This window comes from Nyctibius grandis, chromosome 3, assembly GCF_013368605.1.
Source record: "Nyctibius grandis isolate bNycGra1 chromosome 3, bNycGra1.pri, whole genome shotgun sequence".
Lineage (NCBI taxonomy): Eukaryota > Metazoa > Chordata > Aves > Nyctibiiformes > Nyctibiidae > Nyctibius > Nyctibius grandis.
The window spans coordinates 68,206,507-68,224,078 of record NC_090660.1 but is presented as its reverse complement, the minus strand read 5'-3'; the positions used below and the strand labels follow the sequence as shown (position 1 = coordinate 68,224,078).

At 35.1% G+C, this 17,572-nt stretch overlaps 1 protein-coding gene across 3 annotated transcripts in view; it reads left to right on the top strand.

Annotated features, from left to right (window-relative positions):
• The window catches only part of RB1CC1 (RB1 inducible coiled-coil 1), an 84,203-nt gene that overhangs the window by 44,270 nt on the left and 22,361 nt on the right, over positions 1-17,572 (top strand). For all 3 annotated transcript variants that reach the window (XM_068396568.1, XM_068396566.1, XM_068396567.1), the window contains 7 exons: positions 260-444; positions 2,599-2,785; positions 2,866-2,947; positions 3,822-3,883; positions 4,928-5,031; positions 7,566-7,692; positions 14,034-15,949. In XM_068396568.1, the coding sequence (XP_068252669.1) occupies positions 260-444; positions 2,599-2,785; positions 2,866-2,947; positions 3,822-3,883; positions 4,928-5,031; positions 7,566-7,692; positions 14,034-15,949 (2,663 nt within the window). The remainder of the gene's footprint in view (positions 1-259; positions 445-2,598; positions 2,786-2,865; positions 2,948-3,821; positions 3,884-4,927; positions 5,032-7,565; positions 7,693-14,033; positions 15,950-17,572) is intronic.

Sequence of the window (17,572 nt, the reverse complement as noted above, 5' to 3'; positions counted from 1 at the left end):
TTTCACTGGCATTGGTTAGTTGTTTAAAGTTCTTATAGGGTTGTGTTAGTAACTGTTTGGGAGAGAAATATCAGATGAGATTTATTTGGACGCTTTACAAAATTAAAAGAAAGCAACTTTGATACTTCTCTATGTAGCATTCTGTTATACTCCTGAGTGGTTTATTAAAATGCTTGCATTCTTACAGAGAAGATGGATCACTTCTATGCTTTTTGATTGTCACAAAGCTTGTGTAACAAACGTGTCTCTCTTCCTCTAGGGATTTTTGGCTAATCAGAAGAGAGCTGAGAACTTGAAAGATCCTTCTGTGCTGCCTGATTTGTGTTTGAGTCATGCAAATCAGCTCATGATTATGTTAACTAATCACAGAAAACTGTTAGACATTAAACAGAAATGTACCACTGCCAAACAGGAGCTTGCAAATAATCTACAAGTCAGACTGAAGTAAGTTACAACTTTTCAACTTTATATTGCTTCCACTTGCATCAAGACTGTTTAAACAGTGTGCGTCATAAGAAAATCTTTGGTAATGCATAGAGTTTTTCTTAATGGGAGAGAAAATAAAAGTTTGTATATGAAGTTATTCATTAGTGTGAAAAAATATTATCTTAAGAGAAACTTTTCTTAGAGTTTAAATGGTCTTCATGTCAAGAAAACAATAACCGAGAACCAACAATCGCCTCTCCGCTCATCAACCTCAGAAGCCAGTCAGTATCTTATTTAAAATTGGACTGGCAATTGTATTGATGTTTTCAAAGCATTATAATAAGCATAAGTGAAACACTCTTCAATAGCATGTGATCACATCGAAGCAGAAAAACGTGCCAGTAGTTTGATTTACTTGTAGTTCATGAAAAATAATTATATCCAGTCACAGCCAGTAAAAATGGCTATTTTTCATGTAAGCATCATTACTGTGTAACATGGGAGTAAGTAGTCTCTATTGCTCAATGGGAAATAGTTTTTTACACTACTACACTTAATTATTAAGATTTAGATAATTTGTCATGTCAGATACATAAGAAAAGTATACGGAGTTTAATGGTTTTTGGAAGAAAAAACTTTGTTTATGCTAGCAGCAAATAATTAGGCAATGTTGTGACCCTGTTAGACTTGCATGCTAAATATCTATCAAGTAGATTTATTTTTTTTTCTTCTTGAAGAGATTGCAGTTTGTATAGATGAGGCAGATGCAAGGTGCAGGAAGAAGTAAAACAGAATCAGCAGTGCACTAGCAACACTGCTAGGCAAATTGAAATGTGAATTTGTCTTTGCCTATGCATCTGCTCTTAGCCCGATGAAAAGATTACTTTTTTACACCATTTTTCACTGTAGAGGTATTTAGGGATAGTATGTAGAACCTAAGTTACTATAAGTATCACTTTCATTTCCTATGTGTTAAAGTATTTGTGTAGCATACACTTAATTCCTTGTTAGAGGAAAAGACTTGCATCCCTTAGTAAGGAACAAGCTAGTGAGGTGTGGAGAGTGAATGCAAAGAGGATAGATCTGAAGAGAAGAATAAAGCATAGATTAAAAAAAAAAAACCCACACAAAAAAACCCTAACAACAACCCAACCACTTTTTCCTCCCCTTCCCCCCCCCCCCCAAAAAAAAAAAACCCAAACCAAACAATAACAAACATACAAAAAACCCCACTGTATTTTGGGTCAAACCAAAAGTGGTTCTAGCTTGTAGCAGTTAATAGCAAATGACCATAATGGGAATCTAATAATGAGAAAAGAACATAAACTTAAGTAGATGTAAGTATTCTTAGAGGAGAATATTCTTATCTGATCTAGAGGCAGCTCTTCTGTGTTTAATTGCGGATGGAGGGTTTTTTCCATCAACTAGTACAACATTTTTGAACCCACAAACTCCTGTTTTATGCAGTTATATATTCTGCAACTTAACTATATATTGTGTGGAAAATATACTTCCCTTTGTGTTTCGAACTGGCCACTTGTTGGCTTCGCATAATGCCCTCTTTTTTTTCTTACTACAGAGAAAGTAGTAATTTTTGTAGTAAGTCAACAGTGTGTGTCTTGTAGTTTCTCTGTTAGTATATTTTCCTAATTGCTTAATGTTAACTTGTTTGTGTTTGTTGTTTCACTTTTACTTCAATTCTGTCAATAAAAACAATTTTTATTTTTTTGTTACAGTATCTCTACCCTTAATATTTCTTGCTAATGCTTTTCAATAAGTATTTTTAAGATTTATAAACAAAAAATAGTCTCTTCTTTGCTCTGGATGTACCAGCTTTTTTAATTTTTCTGGAGAAAATTACATTATCATTCCTCTTAAGGTTATGTATGCTAAGAGCATTACCTGTCAAAACCAATACCTTAACTTGAATGGTGGTGGTAAGTATTCATTTTTTGAGCACTGATATGCGTATCTGACTGTGAGAAATTAACAGGAAACTGCAAGGCGACTACTGAATTCTGAGTTGCTTGGTACTTCCAGATAGCCTGTTGTTGTCCCATGTAAAAGTTGTCATCGTTCCGTTCATCCAGACATGTGTCTAATCTTAGTGAAATTTAAATGCAGAAAAGATGGCTAAGTTGTTATCTTCTAAAGTGTAACCTACTTTTGTAGGTGGTGTTGTTTTGTAATGCTTCATGCTGACCAAGATGGAGAGAAACTACAAGCGTTGCTTCGTCTTGTAACAGAGCTCCTAGAGAGGGTCAAGGTTGTAGAGGCTCTCAGTACTGTTCCTCAAATGTACTGTCTAGCTGTTGTTGAGGTTGTGAGGAGAAAAATGTTCATAAAACACTACAGAGAGGTAAGTAAGTAAAACTTTGAGATCAAACCTTTGTGTCAATGTATAAATTAACAACTAACTACATATTTTCCCTTCCACAGTGGGCGAGTGCTTTAATAAAAGATGGGAAACACCTATATGAAGCGGAAAAGGCAAAAAGGGAATCTTTTGGTAAACTGTTCAGTAAGTACTTTCTCTTCTGTGAAATCAGAATTGTGATTACGTAAGACTTCTGTCTTTGTAGTTAAAGTACTTTCATTATGTTGTAGTTTACCTGTATATTTTTTTTACTTAAATAGGAAATCCATGTAGTATGCCAGATGGTCCTATTATGAATAAATTTTTTTCTATTCATTTTTCTATTAGTCAAATTAATGAACTGATTCATATGGATTATCCAAAATACTGTGAAAGTTCTAATTAGTGTAATGCTTGTAAAAGATAAGATTTCTAATTATTCCATTTGAATACAGTTTCTGTTTGAATGTGCTCTGTGAGTTCTCTTAAATACCATTTTTAAAACCATTACTGAGTATTTGAGTATTGCTACAAGTTCCTCTGTACTACTTCAGGAAAAAAAAACAAGAATGAAGACCCATGTCTAAAAAGCTTGACCAGAAGTTATATAAAAAAAAAATAATAAAATGAAGTTGCTGGTAAAAGAAATGTGATTATTTTTTCTTTTTTTTTCTGCAAAGTCTGCAACTTATGTTTGGAATGAACTGCTAAAAAAAGAAAATTGAGCAAAAGTTTATCAAAATTTTGGAAAGGAGATTAGCAAGGTTACAATGAAAATTTGAAAAAGGAATTGAGGCTTTTGCAGGGGTGAACATTAAGCAAAAAGAGGCTTCAATTAAGTAAGAAGTTCTACTTGGATGGTGGGTTTTGTGTGAAATTCTGTGGTCACTTGCAATATTTATGTTGTCAAGAAATGGCATAGTTAGTAATGCTTTCAAATTTAGTTCAGCTGTTAAACTGCAGTAGCTTAATTGTTTTTCTCTTGAGGCTTTGTTTATATGTTGCATTTCTTTCTTTTAACCATTTTTCCTTTGCGCAGGAAAGTCTTTTCTAAGAAATCGTTTGTTTAGAGGACTTGACTCCTGGCCTCCATCCTTTTGTGTATGTACTCAAAATATTTTTGGGTTTTTATTTCATTTTTATAAACAGTACTTTCATAAATTAAAAACCTAGGCTTAGTTCATTCAAGCTACATGCCTGTCACATTGCTCTGACACATGAGAAGCTGGGAGGTAGTGTTCTTTGCTATTTCAGGTGACCTATATTATCATTAGTTCGTAACTTGTGGTGTGGTGGGAGAGGAAATGTCAACTCAATACTCTTTTAGCAAGGACTTTCTGGTATTGAACAAAAAATTGCTATTAATGATCAGAAAAAAGAAGCCAGGAGGGATAATTTGATCATCTAATCCTCTCTTTTGAATAATAGAGCGATAAAATTAATTGGATGGTAAAAGCAAGTAAAAGGTTTTCATGTTTTTCTGTAATCACTCAACGAGTGGAAAAGCATTTTCTTCTCTTTATTGCCTGATAACATGAAGGGGTGAAAAAGTATATCTGTAATCAAGCATTGCCTGTTAACTTTGATTTCAGACAGCTTGGTTAATTTAAATAAGCTAACTTTCCCTGATTCTATTGTTGCCATCTCACTTTGCCTTGTTTAACCTTTTCAGCTTCTCCTTTGCAGGTTTTTTAAAGGATACTTGGAAAAATAAGAATGCCACTCATTTCAGTGTTTTGAAAACTGAACTGAATTAATTTGACTGTATGTTTAGCAGCACAATAAATAAAGCTTCAGTGCCATCTCTCATCTGTTAACTTTTGTAACACATGTCAATGTTTTTGAGGCTTGGTAATAGGGAGGGACTAGAGGATCATTGTAGGTCCTTTCCAACTGAAATACTCTATTCTGCTGTTACTCGAGGCACTATGGATAGCTTAATGACTATAAATGTAAATTATTTTTTAGGGGGGCGGGGCCAGCCATGGTTCCTTTAAAAAAAGTATGAAATATTTTGAGAGAGAAATCAGTTTAACACCAAGTTTTCTGTGTTAAAAAATTAAGCTCTTTTTTAATCCTTCCTTAGTTATTTTGATATTATTTACCTTAACAACAATGTGTAAATTTAATTTCTTCTTAATACAGACACGAAAACCTCGCAGATTTGACAGTGAGCTTCCAGATATCTTATTAAGTGACTTGCAGTTTTTGCAGTCTTTTTGTCCTTCAGAAGTACAGCCGTTACTCAGGTAAAGCACCTTTTTAAACTTTGTATGTTACAGAAATAGCTTCTCCCTGCTCCCACCCTCTTCAGCACCCCCCGAGGTTCATTTTTCATAAGGAGCACAAAGGGATATTTTTTGAACTGATAGAATTCTTAAGCAACGGTCTTCACTGACTTAATGCAGATACATATTATCTGTATACTTCAGGTACTCAAGCTTGGATGATTTGAACACATGTATTCTGTATTGAGATGTAAAGGACATTGGATGTTCCTCTGAGCTGCCTCATAGCTAAAAAATTTTAAAAAATGGCAGTTTTAAACTGAAATAAACTCATAACTCTATGTTTTGTCAGATCAGAATTAAATTGGAATTTTTTTATTTGCTCTTTATATCCTCCAGAATATCACTTAAAATACATTTCTTTAGCCCTGAATGAGATCATAGAGATCTCCTGTATTCAATTATTGCTTTTTCTCTGACAGATGTACTTTACTAAAAGGTGTGTTCTCTAAGTGCATCTGCTGTCTATAAAAATCCATCATTTTGAGCAAAGCTCTATTTCCATGTTTCTTATCTCCCAACAATGAGGCAACTTGACAGGATTAGTTTCTTATCTAGACCTTAGAGATGTCTTTCTGGAAAAGCTGACTGTTAGAGTGAGCTTTCAAACTCCTATGTCTTAAAACTGTAGCAATCAGAGAAATGCCAACCAAGATAATGGGCAAGAAATAGGCAGTAGCAAATTCTAGGTAAGGTTCTGTCTAGGGAGAGATCTGTCTATCAGTATGACTGACGACAGTCAGATGCTGCAAGTATCCGTCATCCTTCTCCTGGAAGAGATCTGCAGTTAGAGATTTGCTGAGATTCCATTTTGTGGTTTGTTTGTTTTTTGTTTTTTTTTTTTTCGTCCCAAGGCCACAAACCTACGAAGGATGGTAAGGTAAATCCAAAAGAAGGATGTTCTGCTGTCATCTGTCAGGTTCACCAACAGTATCGGCCTGATACCTGTTATTGGTGCACAGTGCAGGAGCTGAATTCACTACATTTTTCACCTCTATTTTGTACTGGCATTCTTTTTGATTTAGAATTCCTGGCCATCCTTGTGGTATTGCTGCTGGAATTAAAAATAAGTATAGTGAGCTTAGTCTGCTTGACAGTGGATTTGCCCTAGATCATAATACAGCTGATGTACCCTTTTATTTTCTCTTGTTAGGCTCTTAGGCTTGCTCCTCAGTGATTCTGCAGGAAAAAAATGCAAACTATAGTATCATATTCCTGATGTTTGCCTGATTTTGGGGTTTGTGAGAATTTTACACGCTTACTGGGAAGTTTGGACTGAGTTCAGGAAGAATTTTGCCTTGCTATTGTCTGAAAACCAATCACTAACCAAATTGGTTTAATTGGTCCAAATTGTAGTGACATATCTTTCCAGTTGATGGCAATAGAGATGGGATTATATCATGTTCCTCCTGGTTTCTGGGCTCAGGATTACATTTGATGGAAATATTGATGATAGTGGTGGACTTGCAACTCGAGTGGGCAAAGCTGTCACAGAAATTGGTAGACACTGAGCTGAGAAGAAACTTTAGAGCAGTACTTTTTTTTAGGTATTTTCATTTAACATCTAAAAAGCAAGCAATAGGCAAACTGAGACCCAGCACAAAGTCCTTTTCTGTCAGCACTGGACCCCTGAGCTACATGATTAAAATGATGCTTCTATTTACTTACAATGCTTCAGTATTCTGAAATTATATCTTTGAGCAAATATTGAAATCTTAATTCTACAAAAATACACTAGATACCAGTTGCCCTATATGTTGAATAGAGAATGCAGAATGCAATATATGTTGAATAGAGAATGCAAAAAAATTGAAGTGTAATCTGCTTTTATTACATTGTTAGTCTAAATGAACTCCTGCTGCATTATTTCAGTGAAGCTATTCCTGAAAAAATTAATAATTCTGGATATACGCAGTCTCAAGAAAAATTAAATAAATGTTGCTTTTCCAGAGGTTTAGAAAACTTCCAATGGAAAGCTTATCTTGCAACACCTGCAATGTGATCACAACACATTAATCAGTCTTTTAAATTAGGTTACCTATCATTAAAATAAAATAGTAGAGAATTAATAGCTACTTCAAAGGAAGAGCTGGGTTGGAGAGAATCCAACTGTAGAGAAGAATAGAGTCATTTGCAAACATAAGTGCTTCAATTACAGATCTAATCACTATCAATTCTATTCTGTTACTGTTATTGTAACTCCAGCTACTACTGGTAAATGTTTTCCTCAGAAGGGAAGACTCTGACATATTACTTCCCCATCGTTGTGTTTATCATTATCTACTCCTTAAAAGCTCTCAAGGTCTTAATTTAAAACACAAATACCAGGTGGTCTTAGTGGATTTTCAATGTAAGATAGATTAAATGAAGAAAGTACAAACCTTATATAGAGGGAAGCTTTGTCTTGTTGGAATATACAGATAATAATTTAATATATTTGAATATTAGATTAACAATGTGGAAAAAAACCAATTTAATTCTGTACTGTTTTTAAGGGTTCCCATACTTTGTGACTTTGAACCTCTTCACCAGCATGTACATGCTCTGCATAACCTGGTAAAGGCAGCACAGAGTTTGGATGAAATGTCACAAACCATTACAGACCTGCTGAATGAACAAAAGGTATTTTTGTTTTTCTTTACTGAGAAAAGAGAATATTCTATTCAAAAATGTAGAATATTTTTATAATACTGTTTTATCAACCACTTCAGAAAGAAACTTTATATTTCCAGATGTAAAGATTAGTTGGTCTCATAACTGCATAATAGTTTCCTTTCTAATCACATACTAGTAAATATTGTGAGAATTTTGAGCTCTTCAACGGGTAAAGTGAATCTGTCTAGAGAACAGTTAAAAGATTGAATATCTTCTAAAGATCTATCAGATGCTTATATTCCACAGAAATTGTAGAATTATTCTGTAAATATTTCTGGTTTCTGCCATTTTCTTAAGCTTCTGTGTGCAGAATGTGTGTATCTTGCCTTTGTCACTTTAGTTTGTATTTAATGAAGTTTTTACTTCTCTAGATTTTTGTGTTGCTGCTTAAGTCCTTTTGGCACAAGCAGTTAAGGAGAATTTAGGGCCTTGGTTGGTTGTCCTCACTAGCCTGAATATTGATGTGTCATCTACTCCTTTGTTGCATTCCTGCTTCTTGGGGAAGGGAAGAAATACATGCAGTCTTTTTCTTTGCGTATAGAAAGAACAGATGGCAAAAAGATCTCTTCCTAGTTTCACTCTGCCTGTCAAGCAGATTCTTTCCCCTAGAAACTCTGTTTCTGCCAATCACTTTTGATTGCTTCTGTGCAGCCTCTAACTTTGGTAATAGACCAAATGGAGTTCTTTTAGCTTCAACTGTAGCCTGTCCCAGCGAAACTCTGGGTCAATTTAGCAATGCTTAAAATTTTATGTGAAGTTGACTGCTTCAAACTGGGTTTCTTTAGCAGTTTTGCTATAGAAAAAAGGTGTCATTTTTGTGGGACTCCATGTTATCTACAGTGTAAGTGTTTGTATGCACTTTGACTAGAAGCATCTTCTATAACTGCCAAGGTTATGGGCATGTTCAATTTTGAATTAGCAAATTCCTGCTTAAACCAGGTGACAAGAAGTCCTCTATCTTCTTATTCCTCCAGGACTTGAACAAGAGATTTACTGGAAGTCTTTCATTTATGTAAAATGTGAGATCTGGGCTGCTCTTTGTTCTGTAATATAGAAAAGGTGTGTTATTTATGTAATTTCTTAGCTCTTGTCTCTCTTTATGAAGATTGGGTTTTATATGGAACGGCCATTAGAACAAGAGTGTTAGGACCTGACCACTTGTATTTAGCCACAGAATGGCTAGGAGTGGTGTAAATTTTATGAAATCTGGGAGTTTTCTGAACATGCTCTTCCAACAGACCATGCTCTGAAATATAGAAGTCCACCCCCAACTTGGAGCATCCTGAAATTTATCTAGTAACAAGTGTTTTCATAAATTAATTTTTTACTAAGGCTTGCAATGTCAGAAGACTGTGAAATAAATCAAAGGAGTAAGTTTTAATTGATAATATACATCATAACAGTAGAAAAATAAACAGGAAAGATACCTTACTTGTTCAAGTCTCGATTATTTCCCGGTTTTCTTTCAGACTTGCTTATTTGGGAAATTTTTATCAGTATCTGGCTGCACAAAAAAAAAAAAAAGTTTGCCAAATCAGGCGAATCTGTTCTTTCCACTCTTCTCTTTTGCTGAGCTTTGACCAGTTGGGATTCTTGGCTGACTCAAAATGTCAAGTGCTTAGACAGGTTTGGATAATTGTCTCTTTCCGTAGAGTCAATTGCATTGCACAGTCAGAGCTGGGCCATTCATTATGTCATCTTGAAAATGCCCATCTCTGTGTGTAACTTAAATGATTCATTTAAACTACTGGGGAATTGAAGCAAATAGATCTGTCAGCTTTTTCCTTCTCAATGACAGCACTCTTGTTATTACTTGATGAAAGATACTAGGTCTTTCTCTGTGTTGCTTTGTTCTGTAGATGATCTAGAAGTGTTTTTTAAATTATACTATTTTTGCCTGTGGGTTTTTTTGCATAGAATTACTGAAATAATTTGAAAATGTTCTTTTCCTGTCCTTAGTATTGCTGGGAATTTACAGTATATAATTAGAAGGATGAATAAACATTTAATAATAGTCCTGAAGATGCCTACAGCTTCATGCACCTACACATTCTGTTTGTGAACTGTGAGATATTGTCCCAGCTTGGTGCAGAGTTGGCGATGACTCTGCAGGCGTTGAGTGTTGCCCATATAGCAGAATGTTACTCTTGTACTCTCCCAAGGAGACACATTTGATCCCAGCCTCTCTTTCTATACAAGTGGCAGCAGAAGCCTAGTTCTTTAAGTTGGGCTGGGATAGTTTCCCTGGCTTGTTGGTAGTGCAGCAGTTTAGCTCTGGGTCAGGTGGGAGTTCATCCTACTGCATCAGCCACAGCAGCTGGTCTTTTCATAGTTCCTGTAGGCAGGAGAGAAAAGCTGTGGCTGCAGACAGATGAGCAAAGAGTAAGTAAGAGAGTAGATCCAATGTCTTACTGGGGATGTTAGTAGCATTTCTTTTTAAGTGTCCCCATAACTCTTCATTATTTCAGCTTTCAAGTTCATAGAACATTAATTAATGATGATAAGCTTCTCTATCTGATAGCTGATTTCTTTTTTTAGTATTACATCAGAGTAGTTGTTGTGGATTTTAAATTTGTTACTACTTTGAAATCCGTTTTACTTTTTAAAGCTTTCTGCTTATTCGTTGTAATTTAATGGTCTTACACCAAAGATATTGCTGTGCGCTCTCATTTCCATAATACAAAGTTTAAACAGATCAGTGATTGGGTTAAAGATGTCTGGGATAAAGTTAAGATGCCCGTTACTGTTTGTAATCCTTCTAAGAATTGTCGCATTCCCTGACTACGTTTATCAGAGTAACATAACTAGAACAAGGCATGTAATCCAGCAACACCTGAGAACTTAAAAATTAACTCTGCTTCTCTGTCTCTGCTTTCTGTTTTTTCTTGTTTGCTCTTGACTCCTTTTTCTTTGTCATCACAGGAATTACAGTGTATGACATGCATACATTGCTGCCTGTAGATTGTAAATAGACTAGATGGCAGGCAGCAGCTTCTAGGGGAAATAGGAAACAGTAAACAAAGTCTTCCATATAGTTTCAGCTACTCAAAATATGAGGTTTAACTCTTCACTGGTACTATTAACTACAGACCCAGCTCACAGCAGCCACTGCAGAGGCATGAAATTTGTTATAGCCCCAGGTTATGAGGAAACCAAGCTCAGTAGAGTGTTACTCCACACAGTGACAGTTAGTTTTTTGTTTTCTTCTTCGTGCTATATCCTTACTCTTTACCTGCTAGGATGATTCTGCAGAGGTGCCAAAAGTAGATACCATCTTTCCTTTGAATGTGGCTTTCTGTAGGGTCTTCTAATATTCAGTCTTTGAAGTGCTTTTTTAGTATGTGCTTACTGGCATCTGTGATGCTAGCTTTTATTACTGTTAAAGTTCTGATTTATCAATGTTAAATGTTTGTCACTTAAAGCATATGCTTTGAATCCAGGCCTATATCAGCATATACAGTATCCTTCAACGTTTCTTTCTCTAAGTTTTCTTAGATAAATGGCAAGCTGCAATTAAACCCAGGGGAAATGCTTAAGCCTAGACTAATAGTACCTTTAACAGAAGGATCATTTCCCTTTAAGTTTTTTCTCATGTCCTGTGTTCATTTTTGATAAATAAAGACAATATTTATATATAATGAACATAAGTTTTTTACAGTGGGTTTTCATCATTGGGTTTCAAAATAATTGTATGATTTACTTTCATATAGATGCAAAGGCTAATGGAGGTGAGGTGTAAATGTAGCTCTGCTAAATAGATGAGTATCAGAGCTGGAAACAGATTCTTCCTAAATGTCAGTTCAGAATTCAGTTAGTCATACTACATCTCCATTAAGAGAAAATTTAAGAGAAGGATAGGGTCCCTTTTTCGATAGCAGCCATTTGTAAAAGATTGAGAAAACAAAAATCGGCTATTTATGCATCAGCAGTCCAATATCTGTCACTTGTATCCGGGTTCGGTTTTTTTTTTTGGAGTTCTGTCGCTGGCAATTTATTGCCCAGCTCCACTAACTATCACCAGTCAAATAGCTGAGTTCAATGGATAGCAAGAGTTTCTTCAATAAAAACAAACGTACTAAAGAACACCGGACACATGATTTAAATGCATGGAGACTGTGGATGGTTTGGAAAAGAGGCATGAGCAGGATGATCGGGATTATCAACTGGAGGCAGTGTTGGCTTTCTGTAGAATAGCACCATTCTGAAAGATCTCCAGCACTTTGACACTGAACATCTTATGGGAATCTTGTACTACAAATATTCCCATGAGTCTTTCGGAACATTTTCTTTTCAAGATGGTCACATTCCTCAGATGAATAAGATCAAAGAAGTCCTTCAAGGATAAAGGATGGAAAAGCAAGGTAATGGTTGGGCTATGGTGTTACACACAATGATCTGAGATCTTTCAGAACACTGATCCATTCAAAAAACTCATCTCTTCCAGTTTGTAATCCTGATGATCCTCCTCATGCCTCTTCATCCTACGTGTCACAGATACTCTCTTATGTATTTTAACTGTGTGTATTTCACTGTAATTTTCTTAGAAAAAATTGCTTTGCTATCCATCCTATTACAAACGTGTTCGGGAATGCATCCTTGGTGGATACTGAGGCTGTACGTTGCTTTTTGCCTTCCACTGGAATGTGTTCTGCACTTGCTGGAGCTTAAGGTTTATATTTTTGTTCTGAGAATCTGCAGGTGATACTATTGTTGGCATTAGGGCTTTTGTATTTCCTGTTGTATTTAATAGTTAATAGTAGAAGATACTACAGGTTTGTAGTATTTATTCCTAGTTCTGGTAGATGTGAAGATAGTAAAGGAGGACTACTTTAATACACCCTTCACTTATTCTGTCAAACAAAGCTTGCAATCAGTAAATTTATTATGTTAAATCTATTAAATAAATAGCAAAGAGAAGAAAATCTATAACTGAAGTGTAATCTTGTAGATACATCATACTGTAAGTTAAATTGAGTTTTAGTCACATAGAAGAAGCTTGAAAATCACAGAACACAGGCTGTTTACACAGCCTCTAAGGCCTTGCTGAGGTTGATTATTTTTTTTAAAGCATTTCAAAATGGTGATTTACTGCATTTCAGGTGCATAGAAATAAGTGCATGTAACGCGGCCCGCAGTTGCAACTATTATAGCTGTGATAAATCAACCTTCAGCTGAATTCAGTTAAAGTATATATTCCATGGCAGTACAGAAAAGTGTGATGTCTTTGAAATAGCAAAGATTGGTTTTCAAACACTATGAATTTACACTTTACAGCAGAATATGCACTGGAACTTGAGATCTTGCTTTATAATTAATATAGTAATGAACAAGAACTGATGATAATGAGATTTAAACATGTTATCTAATCACAATTAATTGGAAAATTGATTTGAAGGTAAGTTTTTAGCCTTTTAAGAATCAAAAGCACTGGAATTGGTCAGAATTCCTTGGAAACAGTTCCGTGGAAGTGGAGAAGCTTTACTTAGTCTTTGTATTGGTTTACAAGCTGCTGTTACTCATGGATGATTATGGGTGGTTATTGTAACCGTTAGCTTTTCAGCTGAATGAGGGATCTGGTGCTACAGAATCAAGTTTGGTGGTATCCAAGGTCTAGAGGCAAAATGACAAAAATTGAGAGTGATGGGAGCAGCATGGAGGGAAAAAAAAATCCACTCAGGCGGTGATGTCTTGCATTCTGAAAAGTCAGAATGTTGCTTTTAATTAGAATGTGCCCTTCATTATACTGTACTACTTCTACACTCACAAGCAGAACAATTCTCATGCCATGTTTTCAATATGTTAGTAGACAACGGTTTTGTTGTAGTAAAGCTTTTTGTAAACCTTCTTAGTTTGGCCTATTAAGTGACTGGATTACACTGATTTGTTTTTTATAGCAGTATTAGCAACAGTAAAAGAAAAATATTTTAGTAACAAAATTATTAGGAAAACTGAAATCAATAGACTTAGAAAACAAAGCCTATTTCTGACTGCTTACTTCAGTTTTTTTGTATCATCCAAACTTATGTGTCAGCCCTTTCAAATACAATTATATGTGATCTATGTAGGACTTTTGGATAGATGAACATTTAATATTTATGTATTTGCAAATAGTGCTTTTTTGAAACTTACTGAAAATCTCTCTGAATTTCTGCAATTTTTACATAAATCTTAGTTGTACTGATTTTGGACTGTTAGGGATAATAAGGTTGACTTTTTTAAGTTCTTGTTTTGCCTGGTAATTTTTAATCAAGTTAAAATATTAACAGTTTTGCCTATCACTTCATTGTTTCATATTTTGTGACTTGTAGGCCTCCAATAGTCAAGCATCGCCACAATCTGCTACCACACCAAGGATGGAAAGTACAACAGGAACTGCAATTGCTACCTCTTCGAGAACTCCTCCGTCACTCAGTCTTCAGGGTCCCCTGTGTCCTCCTGTGTGTCCCCCAGCTCCATTAGAAGAATTGTCTCCAGACAGCATTGATGCTCATACATTTGATTTTGAAACTATTGCTCATCCAAACTTGGAGCAAGCTCTTAAGCAAGGATCATTAGACTTGGATTCATTAGCAGAAAGTCCAGAATCTGACTTTATGTCAGCAGTAAATGAATTTGTAATAGAAGAAAATCCAGTATCTCCTAATGTAATAAGTGATCCACAAAGTCCAGAAATGATGGTGGAATCTCTTTATTCTTCAGTTATCAATGCAATAGACAGTAGACGTATGCAAGATACAAATTCTTGTGTAAAGGACATTTCAGTAGAAAATGCATCTCTCAATGTTTGCATGGAGAAGTGTAGGGTTATTGCCCAAGACTCGAAGGTACATTTAAGAGATATAAAAGAAGATCTTTGCCACTTTAGAACACTTGTACAAAGAGAACAGTGTGACTTTTCTAATTCTTTAAAATGCACTTCATTAGAAATAGTAAATACTATTGAGAAGGTAAAACTTTCACTTGAAAAAACACTAAAAGATAAGCATCAAAAAGAATTACAGTCTTTGAAAAGTGAATATGAAACTAAAATTAATAAATTATTGGAGGATGGTGAAGAAAATAAAAAGAAGATTAAAAAGTTAAAAGGTGACTTACTAGGCCTTGAGGAAGTTCTTCAGAATAAGAATGATGAATTTGCAATGGTGAAAAATGAGAAAGAAGCTGTAGTTTGCCTTCAGAATGAAAAAGACCAGAAATTACTTGAATTGGAATGCCAAATGGAAACACAAAATTGTGAAATTAAGGAACTGAGACAGTCACGTGAGATAGTACTTGAAGACTTGAAAAAACTTCATGTTGAAAACAATGAAAAACTACAACTACTGAGGGCAGAACTCGAGAGTTTAGAGCAAAGCCATTTAAAAGAACTGGAAAACAACCTACAAGCCAGGCATTTACAGGAATTTGAGAAAGTGTTAGCTGAGCACAAGGACTGTGTAGATAAATTAAAAAAAGAGAACCAGCATAGACTTGAACAAATGCAGGAGTCTCATGCAGTAGTTATGCAAGAGAAACAACAACAAGTAGAAGAGTTACAACTTAAGGTTTCAGATCTGTCTGATTTGAGGTGCAAATTAGAAGTTGAACTTGCCCTGAAAGAGGCAGAAACTGATGAAATGAAGCTTCTTTTGGAAGAAAGCAGAAACCAGCAACAGGAGACCTTAAAATCTCAGATTGACAAAGCAACTGAAAGCTTAAAAAAGGAGATAGATAAATTAAACAGTAAATTACAAATTAACAGTGATGAATATCAAGTGGGCTTATCGGAACTAAGGACTCTGATGACAATTGAGAAAGATCAGTGCATTTCTGAGCTAGTAGACAGATATGAAGAAGAATCAAATATGCTGAGAACTGAACTCAGTAAAGTAACACTTCTTCATCAAAAAACTTCTGAGGCAGAAAAAAGACTTTCAGAACAAATAACGGAACTACAAAGTAAGTTAGAGTTGGAAGCGAATGCCCTAGAAAAGGAAAAAACAGAAAAATTGTCTCTCTGTGGGCAGCAGGAAAAATATGAAGCTATTATCCATAAGCTTAAGGAAGAGAAAGAACTGTTAGTATCTAACCAAGAACAAGACAGGCAGTTGCTCATTCAGAAGCTCAATTGTGAAAAAGAGGATGCAGTACAAACTGCTTGTAAAGAGTTTGAATTACAGAGGGAAGCTGCTGAAAAAGGGCTTTTGGAAAAAATACAACAACTTGAGATGCAAGTAAATCAGAGGTACTGTAAGAATTAAGTTGCTGTGTTTTCCTAGCATTTAAAGTAATTAATATGGTATATTCATGATGCATTATGCAGTAAGTAAAATTTCTATGTATTTGTAGTAGTGTTTGTCTGGGTTGGTTTCTATATTCAAGTTTCAAGTTACTTCCATTTTATAGGTAGTGATATTCCTGTGCCTGTAGTTAATCTCAAAGATTGTAAAATATCTTACACAATATTATTTCCAGATAGCAACGAAGGTTTTGTATTTCAGTCTTGTAATGTTGCATTCAGGAAGTGTTTCCACAATAGCATGTTGGTTGAAATTCCGATTTTGATGATCTCAGCCTTTCCTTTCCCATCCTTTGCTCTGGCATTGGCACTGTGTGAGCAGGCAGTGGCTAGCTTTTAGGCTGGTAACTTTCTTTTATTCACTAACTATACACTCCTGTTGGTGCTAATTGTTGGTGCTAATGGTGGCATGAGAAAGTGTGTGGGAATATATATGATCAAGTGAGAACTGTGCCATGGCCGCCTGGACTTCCATTGACTTTAGCTGCCACAGTTACGTATTTCAGAGTCTTCAGTTTGAGCTTTATAATGAAACACATGTGGGCAACATCATTTTAAAGAACATCCCAACTTCAATGTTTTTCATTGTTAATTTCGGCAGCGTTTTTCCATTTAAAAAAGAAAAATATATTTTCGCTTGCCATAAATGTCTAGAATTACTCTTTCTGACTTCTTATATCTTATCTACTTGCTAGTTCATAATGTCTGCCAGCAGAGTAGATTATGATGATGTGGAATGGAAATACTAGAATTTTTCTATGTGACTACTGCTTAGAAACAATATTCTGTTTTGAAATCCCAGAATTTGTCATTTATGTTCTTGTAGTGTGAAGGAATGCAGCAGATAGATCTTGTTTGTACAATACCTAAATAGAGCATTTTTTTCTAGGTATTATGATATACCAAGTATGTGAAATGGGAGAAGACCTATAAAATGGACAGAATGGTCATAAAAGCCAGAAGAGTACTGCAGAACATGAATACAGACTTAAGTTAGCATTTAACTTTCACATATCAATATCATGTTAAAAAAAAGAGGAAGGAGAGGGGAGATTATGCAGACAGTCCCACATGTGCGCACAATTCACTTACATAGTGCAAGGGAAATCTGAATATCCGCTTCACTTGAACTATCCACTTCAGTCCCGTTAGCTCAGGATTTTGATATGCGAACATATCCATCATTAAATGATGTTGTATCAGTGCTTGTGTTTTGTATGTCAGTGTACGAAAAAATGCATCAAGATAATATTACATTTTTTGAATTAAGATTGGGCTATAATGAAGTTAAGAACTGCCTTCTTAATTGAACAATGTATTCTCTTAATGAAATATGGTGAAATGAGGAGAAAAAAGATGAATTCTATCTTCTTTTATATGTATTAATGCAGTGCAGAAGTTTTTCAATAACTTGACTAAACAGGAAAAAGATATATCTGTGTCATCAGACTTCTTAAAAATCCACCATCTGCACTTAAATTTGAACAACTGAGCACAGCTGTGTGTATCGTTACACAAACTGGATAAAACAGATAGTAATGTATTTCAAAGAAATATTATCTGCTTCAG